This window comes from Mustela putorius, unplaced genomic scaffold (assembly GCF_011764305.1).
Source record: "Mustela putorius furo isolate JIRA1106 unplaced genomic scaffold, ASM1176430v1.1 tig00004043_pilon_pilon_pilon, whole genome shotgun sequence".
Classification (NCBI taxonomy): Eukaryota; Metazoa; Chordata; class Mammalia; order Carnivora; family Mustelidae; genus Mustela; species Mustela putorius.
Genome location: NW_025422178.1, coordinates 474,147 through 495,931, shown reverse-complemented (window position 1 = coordinate 495,931; position 21,785 = coordinate 474,147). Strand labels below are relative to the sequence as shown.

General features: G+C 41.6%; 1 protein-coding gene across 1 annotated transcript in view; it reads left to right on the top strand.

Moving 5' to 3' along the window:
* Window positions 1–7,937: 7,937 nt before the first annotated feature.
* Window positions 7,938–21,785, top strand: part of ACSM4 (acyl-CoA synthetase medium chain family member 4) — a 27,312-nt gene continuing 13,464 nt past the window's right edge. Inside the window, exons 1-4 of the mRNA XM_045072741.1 lie at window positions 7,938–8,193; window positions 12,390–12,639; window positions 15,202–15,412; window positions 20,681–20,888. Coding sequence (XP_044928676.1) covers window positions 12,442–12,639; window positions 15,202–15,412; window positions 20,681–20,888 — 617 coding nt within the window. The 5' untranslated portion in view covers window positions 7,938–8,193; window positions 12,390–12,441. The remainder of the gene's footprint in view (window positions 8,194–12,389; window positions 12,640–15,201; window positions 15,413–20,680; window positions 20,889–21,785) is intronic.

Genomic DNA, 21,785 nt, shown 5'->3' with positions numbered 1-21,785 from the left:
GGTAAGCTACTACGTGCCAGGCATTATCCCAAGCACTAGAGATAGAAGAGTGAACAGAACAGTCAAAAATCCCTCCTTTAATGAAGCTTACATTCCAGTGGAGTTAGGGAGGATAATGACACAGCTCCAAACGCACTTAACTGTGCCGGCATATTCTCTTCTTATTTCTCATGATCTGAGCATCCATCTGAACAAATGAGAAATGTGGTAAACCCAATACCTCCCTCCTGTGTCAATATTTAGGATAAAGTGTGAAGCAGTATGTGTGATAATCTCACCTACAGTGTCTGGGGCCCTGAAATGCAGGTCACCAATTTGGCTTAAACTCTTAAATACTGGTTTTCATTTCCCTTCATAGAAAACAATAGATCTTTCTTCTTCTGGCTGCACCTGGTCCCCTGCCCACTTGGACTACAGAAAGAAATGGAGTCAATGTTTTGATCATTACATCTGGCATCTAAGGTTCCCTTCATCCCCTTGGGAACCTCTAAAGAAATGACTCTCCCTAGGGTAATTATCCACTGAGGCCAGAAGGTTCCAGGGGTAGAGTTTAAAGTCAATGGTAACACCATTTTTTTTAATCTAACTGGTATGTTCGCATAGAAAATACTGCAACTCAAGGTCAGCTATGGCTTAATGTATGTGCCATCTCATCCAAGGGTGACAAAGGCAGTAACAATTCCACCTCATTTTTTATTCTAATAACTACAGGCTGTGTGAATCTGTAACTTGTGTATGCCCAGGAACCCGCACAGAGTCTGGTACAAAGTAGGTTAATGAGTAAATATTTTGGGGAATAAATGTACCCTAAATAATCATAGGGTGTGTGTGTGTTTCAGTTTATAATCTTACTTTAAAAATTTACTAGTCAGGGGCGCCTAGGTGGCTCAGTGGGTTGAAGCCTCTGCCTTCGGCTTCAGTGGTGATCCCAGGGTCCTGGGGTCAAGGCCCGCAACAGGCTCTCTGCTCAGCAGGGAACCTGCTTCCCTTTCTCTCTCTCTGCCTATTGTGATCTCTGTCAAATAAATAAACAAAATCTTTTAAATAAATAAATAAATAAAAATGTACTAGTCAGAGAGGGTGGTTGGGTTATGGACATTGGGGAAGGTATGTGCTATGGTGAATGCTGTGAAGTGTGTAAACCTGGCAATTCACAGACCTGTACCCCTGAGGCTAATAATACATTATATGTTTATAAAAAATAAAAAATTATTTTTAAAAATTTACTAGTTAAAAAAAATTCAATAGTCACCATTACAGGTTGTAAAAGCGTAATTCAATATGCTTGAGAATTGATGACAATAACAAAGAGAAAGAATTAAGTATTAAAATACAAGCCCTGGGGGTACCTGGGTGGCTCCATGCATTGTGTCTGCTTGCAGCTCAGGTCAGGATCTTGAGGTCCTGGGACTGAGTCCCACATCGGGCTCTCTGCTCTGCGGGGAGCCTGCTTCTCCCTCTCCGTCTGCCTGTTGTTCTGTCTACTTGTGCTCTCTCTCTCTTTCTATAAAATAAATAACTTTAAAATTTTTTTTAAAAATTAACCTCTCAGAGTTCCAGTTTCCTCATTTGTAAAGTAGTATTAGTAGTACACACTTCATAGGATTTTTGTGAGGATTACTTGACATAATAGCACATGAGATCTCAGGAAATTAGAAACTGCTGTACACATGTAAAGGATAGCTGTTATTACCAGGTGAACAGTTTCTGTGGAAAACAGATCCCTGAGGATTTTTAGGCTCCTAACATCTGGATTGTTGTGCTTACATAAACCTGAGGAGTGATTCTACTTTCCCAGCCTATGATCCAAGCAGTTTACCTAAGTGGTTAACTGTAGATTCTTTACTCTGATAGAATTTGCAATCTCCCCCTTAAAACCTCTGCTAGATTATAATTACCATCTCACTTGCCAGGGATGAAACATGTCCCCCACAGGCCCAGCTAATGGTTCCAGCTGCATGTCCACATAGTCCCTGAGGTCTTCTGCATAACAAGGTACCTGGTAATTATCATCACTGGAAGTAATCTTGGCCCTTCCAAAGGACCCATTAGAGAGTTGGTGGCAATTTAACAGGGGTGGCTTGTTATCTTTTCTTCCTAGCTTAAGTAAAATGCTCCCATAGGACACTTGTGTAACTAAGTAAGAAAGCATAGAATACATAGTACCCCTTGTAGGAGGGAGAACTCAGCTCTTACAAACCAAACAAAGCATTCAAAGACCTCAGAGATGTTCAAAGAACCAAATGGATCCCAAGTGACTATGGCTGGATGACTGCACCCCAAATTTTGGATGAAAGCACTAAGGAGAGAGAATATTTGAGAAGTGGAATTCAGGAGTAAGTTGTCTAGGAATTAGGGATTGTTTTTCATGACATCCTAGGAAGAGAATACTACGTACTGTCTCATATCCCCAGGTCCTGGCCCTGCTACTGGTGTATAACAAGCATCTAATAGATGAGGCAGATACCTAAGATTGTCTGCTTAGCAACCAACTTCTGAGAATAACCTATCTCAACTATATGACTATCATAACAGTGCATGTAGAAAAACCTGGAAAATACTCCCTGAGCCCGGTGACCAAGGTTAACATCATCAGTGACAAGTTAATAGCATGTACCCTTGATATGGTACAATGAGAATTGCACTTCACTGTTGTGACTTTCTTCCCGAACACCAGTGACCCTAGTCTAACCATGGGGAAAACATTCCCTGGAGCTCTCTGCACTGTCTTAGCAACTTTTCTGTAAATTAAAACTATTCTAAAATAAAAATTATTATTAAAATTTTATTTAGGGAAATAAAGAATGGATTCAATCTGTTTTTTAAAAAGTACTGTACGAAAATCACTGTGGAAGGGGAAATGATGGTGGGTTTGCCAATGTGATGCCAAGATTTGAGGAAGTTGTGCCTTGCGTAATAGGTAGATAGCTCCCATCAGGAAATAATTGTGGTTATTGAGGTATGGAATAGAAATATTTTTCTTAAAAAAAAAAAAAAGGAGCTGAGCAGGTCATCTGGGTGGCTCAGTTGGTTGTCTGCCTTCACCTCAGGTCATGATCCTGGAGTCCTGGAATGGAGCCCCATGTTGGGCTCCCTGCTCAACAGGGAGTCTGCTTCTCCCTACCCCACTGTTCCTTTCCCTCTGTTCCTCCCCTGTACTCCCCAACCCCCATTCATACTAGTGCTATGTCTCTCTCTCAAACAAATAAATAAAATCTTTTTTTAAAAGGAGCTGAGGTTGGGGTGCCTTGTTGGCTCAGTTGGTTAAACGGCATCCTTCAGCTCAGGTCATCATCCTGGAGTCCTGGGATCGGGTACTGCATCGGGCTCCCTGCTTGGCAGGGAGTCTGCTTCTCCTGCTGACCTCTCTTCTCTCATGCTCTCTCTTTCTCATTCTCTCTCTCTCTCTAAAATAAATAAATAAAATCTTTTTTTAAAAAAGGAGCTGAGGAAATGAAGATAAATACAAAGTAGGGTAGAAAAACAAGACAAAAAAACTAGAATAAGATGAGGACATAAAACACATGCTGCAAAGACCTTTCCATTCTATTAAAAGTATACCAGAAATTTGGCTAGAGCTTTCCTCTATCCAGCTGAAAGAGAGGGAAAAAGCATGATTTTATGGACACATCTAGTGTCCATAAAACAAATGCAAAAGCAAATTCTATGAAGGTTTTGAAGAAGGCCATAACTGGACAACAGCAACAAAGTTCAGATAGTCTGCTGAGGTGGGACTTGGATTGACATCCTCTTCAGAAAGTTGAGGAGACTGATACGGACCACATCAACTCTACACAGAAACAGGCCAAGGGCGGGGTGGAATAATCACTGGACACTACAATATTTCAGGCTAAGTCACAGATGAATAAGACACGGCACCTGTCCTGGAGGACATTACATTCTAGGGAAGTGATGTGTTGCATGTGGCATGTGAGTGGGTTTAAAGAGGGAATAGTTGATTATACTCTGGCAGTGGTGAAGAAGGTGATATGTGAGCCAGAAAATGTTTTTTCAAACAAGAGGTATTTAGGATGGTCACTCTGGTAATGTAGTGGATACATAGGAAGTGAAGATTCCAGGGCACACAGGAGTTGGGAGGTGTTCCAGAGGTGAGATGGAAAGATCGGTTGCCCCTGACTCTGTTTCTGGTCCACCTGAAACTGGAAGGGACCAGTATTAACTGGTCAATTGTTTTTTGGTTGTAAGTAACAGAATCCCAATCTATACCACTTGAGGGGAGAAAAGGATTTACTGGTCTGGTGAATCAGGGATGTATTGCTGGAGGGTTGCTTGGGTTGCACAGTCAGTTGAGTGTCCAACTCAGTTTTGGTGCAGGTCTTTATCTCAGGGTTGTGGAATCGAGCCCCAAACACACTGGCTCACACTCAGTGCAGAGTCTACTTGAGTTTTTCTCCCTCTCCCTCTGCCCCTCCCCCTTGTGTTGTCTCATATAAATAAATCTTTTTTAAAAAAGAATGTATTGCTAGAACTCACACATGAATTCAGCAAAGTCACAGGATGTAAAATCAATGTGCAGAAATCTGTTGTATTTCTATACCCCAATAATGAAGTAGCAGAAAAGGAAAGCAAGCAATTGATTCCATTTGCAACTGCACAAAAAACAATAAGATACCTAGGAATAAACCTAACTAAAGAGTTAAAAGATTTGTACTCTGAAAACTATAGAACATATATGAAAGAAATTGAAGAAGACACAAAGAAATGGAAAAGCATTCTATGCTCATGGATTAGAAGAACAAATATTGTTAAAATGTCTATACTGTCCAGGGGTGCCTGGGAGGCTCAGTGGGTTAAAGCCTCTGCCTTTGGCGCGGGTCATGGTCTCAGGGTCCCGGGATTGAGCCCCTCATTGGGTTCTCTGCTCGGCAGGGAGCCTGCTTCCTCCTCTCTCTCTGCCTGCTTCTCTGACTACTTGTGATCTGTCTGTCATATAAGAAAAAAGTCTATACTACCCAAAACAATCTACAAATTTAATGCTTTTCCTATCAAATCATCACTAGCATTTTTCACAGAGCTAGAAAAAACAATCTTAAAATTGTGTGAAACCACAAGAAAATGCAAATAGCCAAAGCAACCCTGAAAAAGAAAACAAAACTGGAGGCATCATGATTCCAGATTTCAAGGTATGTTACAAAGCTATAATCATCAAGACATTATGATACGGGCAAAAACACAGACACAGAGATCAATAGAATAGAAAAGAGAACCCAGGGGCACCTGGGTGGCTCAGTGGGTTAAAGCCCCTGCCTTAAGCTCAAGTCATGATCCCCGTGTCCTGGGATCGAGCCCCATATGGGGCTCTCTGCTCAGCGGGGAGTCTGCTTCCTCCTTTTTCTCTCTGCCTGCCTCTCTGCCTACTTGTGATCTCTGTCTGTCAAATTAAAAAAATAAAAAATAAAGAAAAGGAGAACCCAGAAATGGACTCACAACTAATGGGGTTCATCCATGGTCGACTATAGTCAACTAATCTTTGACAAAGCAGGAAAGAACATCCAATGGAAAAAAGACAGTCTCTTCAACAAATAGTGCCAGGAAAACTGGACAGCAACATACAGAAGAATGAAACTGGTCTACTTTCTTACACTATACACAAAAATATATTGAAAATAGATGAAAGACCTAAATGTGAGACATTTAAATGCGAAACCATTAAAATCCTAGAGGAGGAACACAGCCAGGAACCTCCTTGACCTTGGCCATAGCAACTTCTTATTAGACACATTGCTGGAGGCAAGGGAATCAAAAGCAAAAAAGAACTATTGGGACTTCATCAGGATAAAAAGCTTCTTCACAGTAAAGGAAACAATCAATGAACTATAAGGAAACCTATGGAATGGGAGAAGATATTTGCAAATGACATACCTGATAAGGGGTTAGTATTGAAAATCTGTAAAGAACTTACCAAACTCAACACCCAACAACCAAATAATCCAGTTAAGAAATGGGCAGAAGACATGAACGGATAATTTTCCAGAGAAGACATCCAAATGGCTAATAGACACATGAAAAGATGCTCCACGTCACTCATCATCAGGGAAATACAAATCAAAACCACAATGAGATACCACTTCGCACCTGTCAGAACAGGTAAAATGAACAACACAAGAAACAACAGGTATTGGTTAGGATGTGGAGAAAGGGGAACCTCTTGCACTGTTGGCACAAACTTGTGTAGCTACTCTGGAGACCAGTCTGGAGGTTCCTCAAAAAGTTAAAAATAGAATAACCTTATGATCCAGCAATTGTACTACTAGGTATTTAGCCAAAGGATACACAATTACAGATTTGGAGGGGTACGTGCACACAGATGTTTACAGCAGCATTATCAACAATAGCCAAACTATGGAGAAGCCCAAATGTCCAACAACTGATGAATGGATAAAGAAGATGTGGTATATATAATATTACTCAGCCATCAAAAAGAATGAAATCTTGCCATTTCCAATGACATGGGTGGAGCTAGAGTGTATTATGCTGCATGAAATAAATCAGTCAGGGAAAAAGACCACAGATCTCACTCACATATGGAATTAAAGAAAGAAAACAGATGAACACATGGGAAGGAGGAAAAGAAAAAGGAGAGAGGGAAACAAGTCATAAGAGACTTTCAATACTAGAGGACAAACTGAGAGTTGATGGCGGGAGGTGCTGGAGGGAGGGGGAGATGGGCTAGATGGTGATCGATATTAAGGAGGTCACTTGTGATGAGCACTGGTGTTGTATGTAAGGAAGGAAAAACTGGATTCTACTCCAGAAACCAATATTCCATGTATATTAACTAACTAAAATTTGAATTTTTTAAAAATGAGGGAAAACAAGAATGTATTGATCAGCCAAACCATAGGAAGATCCAGGTGCAGCTGGGCCTCCTCCATGTTGAGGTCCCTTCCTGAGGTCCCTCTTAGCTCGCCTTCCCACCTACTCATAGTCTTGCCATTTCCAAAGCCCAATTCAAATTTCACTTCCTCCAGCAATGTCTCCGCACCCACCCCGCATAGCAGCTCAGCCTGTGTTGAGCTCTATTGTTTCTTGTTAGGAACAGGGAAATGGAATGTGTGGGGGAGGAGGATGCCACCTCCTAATGAGCACTATCATTTGTTGAGCCTGTGTTACTGTCCAGGTGCTCTCTTCCCTCTTGTAATTACATCAGACCCACCCAGATAAACTAGGATAATCTACCCATCTCAAGGTCCTTAACTTAAAGATATCTGCAAAGTTCCTTTTGCTGGATAAGCTAACATAGTCACAGTTTCTGGATGCTAGGACATGGACATCTTTGGAGAGCCTTTATTCAGTCACAACACTCAACTTAACCTTGGGACTTTGTTCATTAAAGGACAAAGGAAACCTCGTAATGTCTGAGCCCAGGCACTCTCTTCTGGATTTCATGTGGAGTACCAATGAACTCTGGAGGTGAAAAATGTCACTGATCACTGTCCTCAACAAGAAACATTTAGGCACGGACTTCACGAAACCCAATTCCTCTTGGCAGCAACTGACATTCACAAAGTTACAAGCAGTCAACGTTAATATTCAAACCAATCAGCAATACTGTCTCGAAACTATTTCCAAATGAGATTGCCAACATTCAATAAACATTCAATAAAACATTCCATTAAAACATTCAATAAAAGCCAACATTCAATAAAAGCTAGGAGTTTGAAGGATTTCTGATGATTTACTCTAATCAATGAGTTGAGACTTCAGATATGATTCCCTTAGCTGTCCTTTGCCAGGACGACAGGCTATGTCCAGCTAAGCCACAAGAATCAAGCATGCCAATATCCTAGGCTACTTGAAAATCACGAGTGACTCTGATAATAGGCCATCGAACAGTATGGATCTTGGTATCCTCAGATCCATGGACAAGAGTAATCCACTAATGTGCTGGGGCTTAGCACTGAACCGTGAGAGGAAATGCTGCTGCATTGCCTCTCTCCCCTCCCAGCTGTGTCTCATAAACTGCTGTTGCTTTAACCACAGGTGTCCGGAGAAACAGCAGCTCTCCTCCCACGGGATTATGATCCTCCCAACTGTGCACCAGAGACTCTGGACGATAACGGCATAGATGCCACCAAAAGAAAAGAAGGAAGGAACCAATTTTTTGGCAGATACGGAGCTGTCTTTGTGAAGAAGCTGAAGGCCTTTCTGGATCAATAATACCATTTTCTGGTAAGGAAAATATGCATGTGGTAACATGGAAGTGATTCTAGTAAATGAGAAGTTGGGAGAGTATGTTTAAATGTACAGAACAGAGCACAAAGAATCCCATCATCTTGCTGTAATTGGGTAACTGCTGATCAACCCCAGATAAATGTCCCTTTGACAGGAAAAAGGACTGTTCTACCTTATGAAAGGTGATAGAAATATAGCAAAAATCTGTGATAGCATTTCCTTGGGTTGGCCCTGGAGAACACAAATGCAGGCTAAAATTTGTGCTTGGTGCTCCACGAATCGCTTTTGTTAATTATTCAACCATCAGAGCCTCAGTCACTTTATAGGTAAACAATGCCTAGGGCGCCTGGGTAGCTAGTCTGTTAGATGCCTGCACTCTTGATTTCGCCTCAAGTCATGGTCTCAGGGTTAAGATCTCAGGATTGTGAGACAAAGGACAATGTCGGGCTTAACCTAGCCTGGAGCCCCTTTAGGATTCTCTCTCCTCACTCTGCCCCCCAGCCCACTCCATTCAGGCGCTCTCTCTGTCTCTCTCTCTCAAAAATTTGTAAAAATAAAAATAAAACAAAATGCCTGCCTCCGAAGGGTGTTGAGATAAGTAAACAAGATATTGTATAAAAAACAGAGTGCTGACTGCACATTAATTGCTCAAACATTCTTCCACTGTTAAAGGTTCCCTTAACGCACTGGAAATCACTAAGACTTTAGAAATAACCTACCCAAATTCTCTCACTTTTACAGATATCTTCAGGAAATATTTTGTTAAATATGTGTATATACAAATTTCTACTTAGATAATGTCTTAGATAATGTCAGTGATTTCCAGATTTGACCCTGGAATCATCAACTTCCCCACAGGATCCAAAGTCAGGAAATGGCCGTGTTCAATGCAAAATGGAGACTCTTCCAAGTTTCACAGTCTCCATAAAGGCTTATATGTACAAATTTACCCAGAAAATCAATAGCAGACTAAAGAGACAGAAAGAAGAAATTTTACTGGCAAAAAATTTTTACAGTTTAATTGAAAGTTTCTCACCTGTAATATCTTGATTACTATTTTATTAGTAATGATTGTGTTTGCATATACAAGACCTTTTCACTGATTATGCAGATAATGGAGGTAATGAAGAATTCAGATCAGATCTATTTTATGATCAGATTTTTTGGTATGTTAATTTGATGATATGGCATATTTATCTGCGGTGATACAGGCAATCACAACAACTGATTTTTCAATTTGGAGGAAAAGATGAAGGAGATTTGTATTAAAAACTATCTGCTTGGGTGCCTGGGTGGCTCAGTGGGTTAAGCCTCTGCCTTTGGCTCAGGTCATGATCCCAGGGTCCTGGTATCGAGCCCCGAATTGGGCTCTCTGCTCAGCAGGGAGCCTGCTTCCCTCTCTCTCTGCTTGCCTCTCTGCCTACTTGTGATCTCTGTCAAATAAATAAATAAAATCTTAAAAAAAAAAATACTATCGGCTCTATTCACCTTAGGAAGCAAGAATGTTCTAGGTGTCCCATGTCTTGATAATCTTTCTAATTCATCATTAAATTGGGACCAAGAGGGGCGCCTGGGAGGCTTAGTGGATTAAAGCCTCTGCCTTCGCTCAGGTCATGAACATAGGTTCCTGGGATGGAGCCCCGCATCAGCCTCTCTGCTCGGTGGGGAGCCTGCTTCCTTCTCTCACTCTCCGCCTGCCTCTCTGCCTACTTGTGATCTCTGTCAAATAAATAAATAAAATCTTTTAAATAAATCAATAAATTGGGACCAAGAAAGCTCAAAATGATGGAAGTGAAGACTAGAATACTTCAGACTGATGGCAGTTGAGTTCAGCCCCAAGAGCCTGGAGCACAAGTGACAGAGCATTAAAAAAGGCAAAAAAATTAAAAAAAAAAAAAAAAACCCAAATGGTGGCTCCAATCCAATAGCTCTTCTAGTTTTTTTTTTTTTTTTTATCTCAAACAGTGAAAGCCTTCTTCCATAAACAGCTGTGAAGTTTGATTTTTAACATGCAATGTTTACTGAGCCCTAGCTACCCACCCGGCACTATGATAAGGTGCTCACTTAAACCCCACGACTAACCAATGAAGAAGGTACTACCATTAATCTCATTGCACAGATGAAATGAAACTTGGAGATATTAAGTAACTTGGCGAAGGGCATCCAGAGAGGCAAGTGTGAATGCAAGTATGCGTGTTGTATATGTGCATACTCACGGGTGTGGGTGTGGGTGTGTGTTTGGGAGAGAAATAGGGTGTCACTTTTGGCAAAATGCTAAATCATAAGCATGGCCCCCACTACTCTCCCTCTCCCCACCCTTCTCTACTCTTGCTACCTCCACCAAACTTGCGCAGGTGGTTCCTCTTCCTTCTTCCTTGTAATAATGGAGAACATAATACCAATGGTATTGCCAGAAATAGCTCTTCCTGGGTTACAGTAAATTGCATTTGCACTAAATGGGCCTCCTGCTTCTCCACATGTCACCCTGAGCAGCAAGGAAGGCTCGGCCAAAACAACATCCTTTGTTCTGCTGTTTATGTTATCACCATGTGGCAGACTTAGGCACCCTTTGCACCTGCAGATTGTTCCATCCCATACAAGGCAACTAAGTGGGGCCAGAAGGCAAAAAGATAAGGGCATTCATCTTCAGCAAAAAACCTTTATCAAAGAAGGTAAGTCATAACGTCATGTTAAGTAGTAAGAATAAGATACACAGCCTCTACCCGCACCATCTAGGTAGGTTAGGGATACAAGACACAGACATTGAAAACAATAATATAAAGTAGAAAACTGTCATGTGAGGAGTACTGACGCATAATATGGAAATTCAGGGGAAGAAATAACAGTATTATTTTTAAAGAAATGTTAAATGAGGGGCACCTGGGTGGCTCAGTGGGTTAAACCTCTGCCTTTGGCTCAGGTCATGATCTCAGGGTTCTGGGATGGAGCCCTGCATTGGGCTCTCTGCTCAGCAGAGAGCCTGCTTCCTCCCCTTTCTCTCTCTCTGCCTGCCTCTCTGCCTACTTGTGATCGCTGGCAAATAAATAAAATCTTTTTTAAAAATATAGAAAAAAAAAGAAATGTTAAATTACAGATGACAGTAGGAAGATGACTTTACTAGTATCACAAAGCTAGTTTTGAAAGAGTTGGAGTAAAGTCCAGCTCTCCTGATTCATGAAGTAAAACTATTTCATGAACATATGCTACCACGGTACTAATGAAAATAATCTTAACAAAAGCATTATTTAACACGTTGGAGGTATTGTCTATATGCTGGTCATTTTACACACATTATCTTATTAAATCCTCATAAAAACCCTAGGAGACAGGTATTATATTCCTCCCCCATTTTACAGATGAGAAAATTCAGGTGCAGCAAGGGTAAGTGATTTCCCCAGGGTCCCACCATCAGAAAGTTGCTGATCCAGGACTTAAATCAAGGTTCCTAAGCACTTATAATGAAGAAGTTGACGGAAAGGATGGCAGAGAAGCCAGAAGGGGAAGGACAGACTAAATCTTAGAGCTAGAAAAGGACATTCCTGAAAAGTGAGTGCTTTTACTAGAAGAGGAAATTCAAGGAGAGGAGTTAGAAAATACAGTTAGAATCGAGTATGCAACAGACAGAAGCAGGGCTTGAATGTCCCTTGTGGCAGGAAATATTCTGTGTGTCTATTGTTTGGTTGGGAGAGAGGGTAGGGACAGAAGATGGGAACTCAACAGTTCTATAATTGTTGGTTTAATTTTGTTTTGTTTTTAAGAATAATCTAATCATAGACAGAATGAAGAGGGAGAGGCCAGTGGCAGGGAGACTGGTGAGCAGCTGAGTGCCACAGCGTCGAAGAAAAATGAGTCTTCTCCAGGTGTCCCCCAGCTTCCCCGGGGGTGGGGGAGCACACAGCCACAATCCACTTCCCAGTCTCACCACAGAGCATCCAAAGAAACTAACGCTCTCGGGGCGCCTGGGTGGCTCAGTGGGTTAAGCCGCTGCCTTCGGCTCAGGTCTTGATCTCAGGGTCCTGGGATCGAGTCCCGCATCGGGCTCTCTGCTCAGCAGGGAGCCTGCTTCCTCCTCTCTCTCTCTCTCTGCCTGCCTCTCTGCCTACTTGTGATCTCTCTCTCTGTCAAATAAATAAATAAAATCTTTAAAAAAAAAAAAAAAAAAACTAACGCTCTCCACTCACCTCTCCTCACAGGCTGCAGAACTTCCACATCCACATCAGTTGGCAAAGCCCTTTGGGAATCACAATGATTTTTTTCCGATACCAGACATTCAGATTCATCTGGCTTGCCAAGCCAGCTGGCCGGTACCTTCACAAAAATCACCAGCTTTGGTCGCCTCTGACTCTTGCTGACTTTGAAGCCATAAATCGCTGTGAGAAGTCACTGCCTAAGAACTTTAACTTTGCTGGGGATGTGCTGGACCAGTGGTCCCAAAAGGAGAAGGTATGACTTGACAGGCTTCTATTAGATGCTTGGCATCCACATGTGTCTCAGGCTTCCATTTCCTTGTTCCATGGTCCATTTGCCACTCCCACTTCAGTTCTTTCATCCTTCCTGGTTTTCTTCGTTTCTTTCCCCCTTGCCCTCCTCTCTCCCCAGGGGAGGTCTTTGATCCACAACTCCCCGTGCTGTCTTTCTCTGGAGCCTCCTCAGTCCAGAGCAAGGTGGTTACTTACAGAGTCCTGCCTCTTTTCCTGCATTTTCTCCAAGTCCCACACAGCAGCTCTTTGCTTTCTATTCATCTGTTTGAGCTGGTCACAGGCTTATTCAAAAAGCAATAATTTGAATTTTGATTTTATTTATTTGTTTGTTTGTTTGTTTATGTTAGCCATTGTATAAGTACATCATTTGTTTTCTGATGTAGTGTTCAATGATTCATTAGTTGCATATAACACCCGGTGCCCATAACAACACGTGCCCTCCTTAACACCCATCACCCGCCAACTCCATCCCCCAACTCCCTTCGCCTCTGAAACCCTCAGTTTGTTTTCCCCCAGGGTCCATAGTGTCTCATGGTTTGTCTCCCTCTCTGATTTCTCCCCCTTCAGATTTCCCTCCCCTGCCTTATGGTCCTCCGTGCTATTAGTTATGTTCCACAAATGCGCGAAACCATACGATAATTGTCTTTCTCTGCTTGACTTATTTCACTTAGCATAATCCCCTCCAGTTCCATCCATGATGCAAATGGTGCTTATTCATCCTTTCTGATGGCTGAGTAATACTCCACTGTGTGCATAGACCACATCTTCTTTATCCATTTATCTGTTGAAAGGCATCTCAGCTCCTTCCACAGTTTGGCTATTGTAGACATTGCCTCTATTTTATAATAATAGTCATCATTGGAGTGATTAGGAGAGAAAACATGGAGAAGAATAAAGCAAAAAGCCTTGAGCGTTTGCAGTGTAGCCTCAGGTCAAGTCCCTGCTTACTGACCCCACCCCATGCTGGGCTCTGAGCTAGATACTTTCCTATCAGTGCTTCCCAAAACTCACTGCAAGAGCCTGTGCCTCAGAAGATATACAAGGTTTCAAACAATGCTGAATCAATCTTTCCTATGAAATTGAGGGGATAGTCTTCCTTTAAATCCATGTACATCTTTAATAGCTCTCCTATTAAATACTATTAAATACTCTCTTTTGAACAAAAGAGCGGGTAGAAGTTGAAAATCTCTGGGTATATTTTGTTTTTCATATATTTATTTTTCAGTAACCCATTTTAACAAGCAGTACTGGTTCTCTAACTATGGCGACAAGTAAATGCATTTTCCTTCTTAAGTAAATGTGCACCAAAAGCGAATGAAAGTAAAGAGCAACGTAAAGGACAACAGCACAGGTGTAGACAGATCTGGCAAAATAGCGATATTCCAATGACTAAAGGTTGAGCAATGCTGACCTATATTATTTCAACAAATCCCCATCACCAACCTGGGGGGTTGCAGATAAGAAAAATAACCTCATAGAAAGTTAAGCTCCTGACCCAAGGTCACCAGTCCCAAGGGTATGGGAAACGGCCCCTGATCTTAGGGAGCTTATACCCATAGTGCAGGGCATGTGATACAGTGTAATGGAGTCATCTGGCATTTGAGCATAATTCTGCAGAAACACAGAGATGTCAGGAAGGAGAAGAAGAGGAGCCTAAGGAAACCTTCACAGAGGAAGTAAAATGGAAATTGAGTTTTGAAATAGTTTCCAACCAGGGAGGTAAAAGGAGAATTCCAGATATCCCAGATAGGGAAAGAAAGGAGGAATCAATTTTTGTCCCAGGTAACATATAAAACACAGGGGTTTTGCAACATAAACGGTGTACTCTGAGAATGATATGAGAAGTTTCCTCCAGAAATCAATCCCTCGATGAACCTCCCCCAAAGGTCCACCATCTTGTTCTTTGTTACCTATAAAAGCCATACTTCAGTCTTTGGAGTTAAAAAAAATAATTTTACATATATATGTGTGTGTATATATATATATACACACACACATACACACACACACATACATACATACATACATACATACATACATATAGTTCCTAATCAACCTTAGTACAAAAATTGGGTTTATTTAGATGGAACATAATCTAACTCAAGCAAGACAAAAACCTTATTGGACATGGGAGTGCTCATAAAACTGGACAGTCAGTCTCAGCAAGACCAGGAAACCAGGACAGCTCCCTGGGGGTATGTAAGCCCCCAAAAACCCATACACAAGTTTTGTTTCAACCATATTGTATCTTTCAGTTCTTCTTAGAGAACTCAAAATCTGGGAGAGAAGGCCTGACTCGCCCCACATGGGTCACATGCCACCCACTGGTGGGTGGACAATTACCCTGATGCGTTGTCTCACCTAAGCTGTACTCAGTAGGAGAGTAGTTCCCCCAAAGACAAACTGGGGTGCTGTTACCGGAATCCACCAGCATGGGTGCTGAGGGGAAGTAATGGCAGATGTCCCATCTATTTGGTGGACCAGTCATGCAAGCTTGCTTTCTTTCCCATGTGCCCATGGCCAGGCAGGAGAGAGACCAGCCAACCCAGCCCTGTGGTGGGTGAATGGCAAAGGGGACGAGGTGAAATGGAGCTTTGAAGAACTGGGCTCCTTGTCCCGAAAGGCTGCCAATGTGCTCACCGACCCCTGTGGCCTGAAGAGAGGAGACCGAGTGGCCGTCATTCTGCCTCGTATCCCAGAGTGGTGGCTTGTAAACGTGGCTTGTATGCGAACAGGTGAGTGCCAATATTTAACATTTCTTTTTTTTAAAAAGTTCTATTTATTCATTTTAGAGAAAGCATGCACGCTAGTGGGTGTGAGTCGGTGGGGGAAGGAGAGGGAGAGGAGACAGAATCTCAAGCAGACCCTGCACTGAGCACAGAACCAGACTTGGGCTCCATTTCACAACCCTGTGGTCATGACCTAAGTCACCAGGTGCCCCAATATCTAACATTTCTAAATCATGCAGAAACAGAGAGAGAATGAAATTTGATGTTTTTCTGAATTGTTAGTTCCAACTGAAGCTATGCTTACAAAAAACAGAAAAATAAGAGTTGATTTTTTATTATTAATTAATGACAATTATTAGTAATTATAATTATTATTATTCCATGATGGGTTAATAATAACAACTATTCTTTTTTTTTAATAATAACAACTATTCTTTTTTTTTTAAGATCTTTATTTATTTATTTGACGGAGATCACAAGTAGGCAGAGAGACAGGCAGAGAGAGAGGAGGAAGCAGGCTCCCTGCAGAGCAGAGAGCCCGATGGGGGGCTCGATCCCAGGACTCTGGGATCATGACCTGAGCCGAAAGCAGAGGCTTTAACCCACTGAGCCACCCAGGCGCCCCTAATAACAACTATTCTTATTAAGATATGAGTGTTGCAAAAAAAAAAAAAAGTTTGCAAGGGAGGAAACCGAGGTTCAGAGATCTTAAGAAGACTGTCCAAAGTCACACAGCTAGAAAGTTATGCAATTGGAATCTATTTTTCTATTTTTAAAGATTTCATTTATTTATTTATTTACTTATTTTGAGATAGAGAGGAGAGGGGCAGAGAGAGAGGGAGAGAGAATCTCAGTGTGGAGCCCAATGGGGGGCTCAGTCCCACAACTGTGAGATCATGATCTGAGCTGAAAGCAAGAGTCAGACACTAAACCAACTGAGCTACCCAGGTGCTCCACAATTGGGATTTTAAACACAAAACTGTATCAAAGCAAATGGGGCTAACTATGCCTCTTGGCAGAGATGGCTATGATGCATTTATCTAGATGACACAGAATTTACTTTCTTGAATACATTTGGATTCTCCCTAACATGAAAATATTAAAGGATGAAAAAGCATTGTAAGAATGTAAGGACTCGGGGCACCTGGGTGGCTTAATCATTAAGCATCTGCCTTTGGCTCAGGTCATGATCCCAGGGTCCTGGGCTCAAGCCTCGCATCGGGCTCCCTGCTTAGCGGGAAGGCTGCTTTCCCTTTCCTAGTCCCCCTGCTTGTATTCCCTCTCTTGCTGTGTCTCTCTCCGTCAAATAAATAAAATCTTAAAAAAAAAAAAAAAAAAGGAATGTAAGGACTTAACAAGAATATGACTGTGGGGGGCACCTGGGTGGCTCAGTGGGTTATAGCTTCTGCCTTTGGCTCAGGTCATGATCCCAGGGTCCTAGGATCGAGCCCCACATCAGGCTCTCTGCTCAGCAGGGAGCCTGCTTCTCTCTCTCTCTCTGCCTGCCTCTCTGCCTACTTGTGATCTCTGTTTGTCAAATAGATAAAATCTTAAAAAAAAAAAAAAAAGAAAAAGAATATGACTGTAGGGACACCTGGGTGGCTCAGTGGGTTAAGTCTCTGCCTTTGGCTCAGGCCAGGATCTCAGGGTCCTGAGATGGAGCCCCACATCAGGCTCTCCTCTCAGCCGGAAGCCTGCTTCCCCCACCCCACCTGCCTCTCTGCCTACTTATGATCTCTGTCTGTCAAATAAATAAATAAAATCTTTAAAAAAAAAAAAAAAATATGACTGTGGAAACCAGTTGGGAAGCCTCTGCCTCTCTTTCTCTCTCTTCTTTTTTAAGGTTTTATTTACTTATATGACACAGAGAGAGAGACAGCAAGAGAGGGAATACATGAAGGGGGAGTGGGAGAGGTAGAAGCAGGCTTCCCGCTGAGCAGGGAGCCCCATGCAGGGCTCAATCTCAGGACCCTGAGATCCTGACCTGAGCCAAAGGCAGAATATTAATGACTGAGCAACCCAGGCCTCTCCCTCTGCCTCTTTCTAGGCAAAAATTAATTAGTTAATGTATCAATGACACCTTTTGACACATTTTGATAATTTATAACGTACCTCAAATAAAAATTCCACAGTACTGTTTTCCCCTCTAGGACAGAGACGCAAAAACCATTGCCTATGGGTTGGCCACCTATTTTCATAATTAAAGTTTTAAAATTTTAATGGAATATAGTCATGCTTTCTCATTTATTTATTGTGTGTGGCCCTTTATGCTCCACAGTGGCAGAATTATTAACTGAGACAGAGATGGAATGGCCCACAAAGCCTAAAATATTTACTATCTGGCCCTTTACTGAAAAAGTTTGCCAATCCTTACTGCAGAGCATGACATAAATGTTTATAAATCAATTAAAAATAAATAAGAAGATTAGAGGAAAAACTACCGTAGAGGACACAAGGATGTTTGTTACACTATCATTAATAAGAGAAAAAACTGGAAACTATATGGAAATGATTAAATAAATTATGACTTATTTTCTTATGGAATCTCCACACTATTTTCCAAAGTGGCTGCACCAACTTGCATTCCCACCAACAGTGTAAGAGGGTTCCCCTTTCTCCACATCCTTTCCAATACTTGTTGTTTATTGTCTTATTAATTTTGGCCATTCTAGTTAACAAAGTTTAGTAGAGGTATGTTCATTGCTAGTTGAAATTATGATACCTCAACGTGATGGGGTATCATTAAAAAGACCAACTATAAGGATTTCAAAATGGTGTTGAAAAATGCTCTGTCAATATTAAATTTTTTAAGCTTTTTTTATGTTTTAAAGATTTTTATTTATTTATTTGACAGAGATCACAAGTAGGCAGAGGGCCAGGCAGAGAGAGAGGGGGGGAAGCAGGCTCCTCGCTGAGTAGAGAACCTGATGAGGGGCTCCATCCCAGGACCCTGAGATCATGACCTGAGCTGAAGGCAGAGGCTTTAACTCACTGAGCCACTCAGGCACCCTCAATATTAAATTTTTAAGAAAGCAAGAAATAAAATTCTTTTTACATCCAGTATAAAAAGAAACTTGGAAATGTGAAACCAACAGTGGGTTAAAGGAGATTAAAGGTGGTTTGTCATTAAAAATGTACGCAATATTACATAACATAATTTAAGCAATTTGGGAAATGCCAAGATTAAAAATGAACCCACAAGCCAAATCATCAAAACATTCAGTTAATTAAATGCTAAACAAGCAGCTGAGGATTATTTTCTAGTTCAGAGTTATTAAATCTTCTGAGTAAATGGTGAGATGCTGTATTGTATCATGTGGCAAAATATTTTGCTTTTGCTATAGAGTGTATACAGTCTGAAATCCACCAGAAGAGAACGTTTTCTTAACCCTCATGATATCCACTGAACACATTCATATCACAAATCTACCAACAGTACTAATAATTCCTGAGCCACTAACAACAAGTGTTTGTGGAATGCCTGGGTGGCTCAGTCCATTAATGGTCTGCCTTCAGCTCAGGTCATGATCCCAGGGGCCTGGGATCAAGTCCTGCATCTGCTGCCCAAGGAGCCTTCTTCTCCCTCTACCTACTGCTCCCCCTACTTGTGCTCTCTAACAAATAAAGTAATAAAATCTTTAAAAAAAACCCACAAGTGTTGGCAAAATAAATAATCATATTTTATATGGAATATACTATCTGATATCTGGTTAGGTATTTTCTTAACTTCCTTAATGTCATATATTTACTCATTTTCCCAAGAGGTGATGACAAGTGAGAACTTTTAAAATATATTCAACGAGGGGATGCCTGGGTGGCTCAGTGGGTTAAAGCCTCTGTCTTCAGCTTGGGTCGTGATCTCACAGTCCTGGGATCAAGCCCCACATCGGGCTCTCTGCTCAGCAGGGAACCTGCTTCCCTTCCTCTCTCTGCCTGCCTCTCTGTCTACTTGTAATCTCTCTCTGTCAAATAAATAAAATCTTTAAAAGATAGATACACACACACACACACACACACACACACACACACATATTCAGTGAGTATAGTCTCCTTTCTAGGAATTCAAATCCACATATCCCCACTTCACTGAATAGGAAACTCAGCAAGAAATAAGTAGTCTGCTATATAGCATAGGTTTTGAATTCTGGTTCTGCCACTTACTGACTTTGTGACCGCTGGGCTCGTTTTCATCTGCACACTGGGATTGATTTTTGAGTGAGATAACAGACACATAATGAGGACTCAATAAATGGTAGTGGCTATTTGTATACTTTACATACACTTCTCTTTCCTGCGCTGATTCACTTTAGAAAGAGCAAACCACCATCCCTCTTTCTTTCATCTAATTCCCCCATATACGCTCTTCTCATAGGAACTGGTATTTTAAAATCAGGCCCGTCTCAGGCCAGGGTTTAGAGTGGAGTGGAAGGGTGGGACAAACTAAGCATTGCCAAAGGAGCGTAGGCAGACTTTGGCGATTCCAGACCACTGGGAAGACCCGAGTTTCAGGGCTGACTCGGCCACTCACTGGCTGTGACTTAATCTCTAATTCTAACAGCATGGGCCCACATGGCTACTTAGAACAGTGGCCTCCAAGCTCTTCTAACTGCACAATCTATCAATAAAGATATTTGGGATACGCATCCTCCCAGCTGGATATAATTATCTGTACTGTTCTTCTGCACAATATAGCATGCATGTTATAAAATATACACAAAATGAGATTAAAACATAAAGAATACCACTATCTCAATACAACTTTCTAAAATTCTAATTCTTCTCATCTTTAGTGGATTACCTTGCAGAAAACTAACTTTGGAGACCACTGGTTCAGAAGATTGAGTAAGATAATATTCCCGAAAATTTCTTATGAGCTGTAAAGTGCTATTTAAGCATTACATAATGATGTTCCACAAAAATGTTACATAATAATGGCCCACCATTATATTGCCTACTATATGCCAGATACTTACTATTATTTTCCCCATTTTAAAGATAAGGAAAGGAAGGCACAGAGAGATCAAGTAACATGTTCAAGGTCACAAAGCTAGTAAGTCACAAGGACAGAATTAGACCCAAGGACTATTAGACTCTGAAGCCACTGTTTGAAGGATTACCCAGTGACCAGGGTCCTGTGGGATATCCCTGGGGATCAAGACAGGAGTAGCTAAAGTCTGTATTCCCCACCCAAGTACAAAGCCTGCTTCCACAGTCCATTATCTTGCCTAAGGGACAAGAGATCTGTTTCAACTCAGGGCTCTCTCTCCTTCCCAGGGCTGGTCTTCATGCCAGGAACAACCCAGCTGAGAGCCAAAGATATTCTCTATCGGCTGCAAGCATCCAAGGCCAAGTGTATTGTGGCGAGTGAAGAGGTGGTCCCGGCAGTGGAGTCCATCATCTCAGAATGTCCTGACTTGAAGAGCAAACTCCTGGTGTCTCCACACAGCCAGAGTGGGTGGCTCAGCTTCCAGGAATTATTTCAGTGAGTGGTTTCCCCTGCCTCATCTGCAGTACCCACAATAAAATCAGTCACAACTATATCTTGGAGCCTCCTTCCTCCGAGGACTTAGCAATTGTGTCAGTTGATCCAAACTCCTTGCCATAAAAGAATCACCTAATATAAGATTTGACTAAACTTGGAGGATGAAGGAAGGAGTCCAGGTTGAGCTGCTTTAAAACACGGGTGACTGAATGGGTGGGTAGTATCAGCTCGAGAAAGAGCTTAAAGTTGGACATATTCAGATTGAGGAGTTTGTGAAGATCCGAATGTCTAGCAGGTGGTAGATACATGAGGCTCAGACTCAAGGATCTAAAGAGACAAATCTGGAAGTCATCAACATATAATCAGTTCTGAAAAATCCAGAGAGAGAAAACTCAGGTGTCCAAAGAAATAGATAGAGTCAGTCAGACAATGAAATCACTAATTAAAAATCTCCTTGTCACCTGCAGATTGTAATGTGTCGCTTTTGGTCAAAGAAAAAAGAAAATTTAAAGCCTTATGTTAAAGGTTTCCACACTGGATTGAGAAGCATTAAAAAATAAGAGTGGGTTTTTTTCCCCCACAGTATTAGATATTGTGAAGAAATCTTCCTTTCCCCAGCCCCCACATACCAACTTCATGTACTTATGCTCTTTATTGACCACTAAATTGTAGCATATCTTCAAAAATAATTATTGAGGGACACCTGGCTGGCTCAGTTGGTAAAGCATGGGATTCTGCTTTCTCCTCATCCTTGCCAACATATGTTGTCTTTTCCGGACTTAAGTTTAGCCATTTTGACAGGTGTGAGGTAGTATCTCATTGTGGTTTTGATTTGTATTAAGGAAACATTTTCCATAAAGCCTTTAAATGTCATTGATTGTGACTGTATGTCTGCCC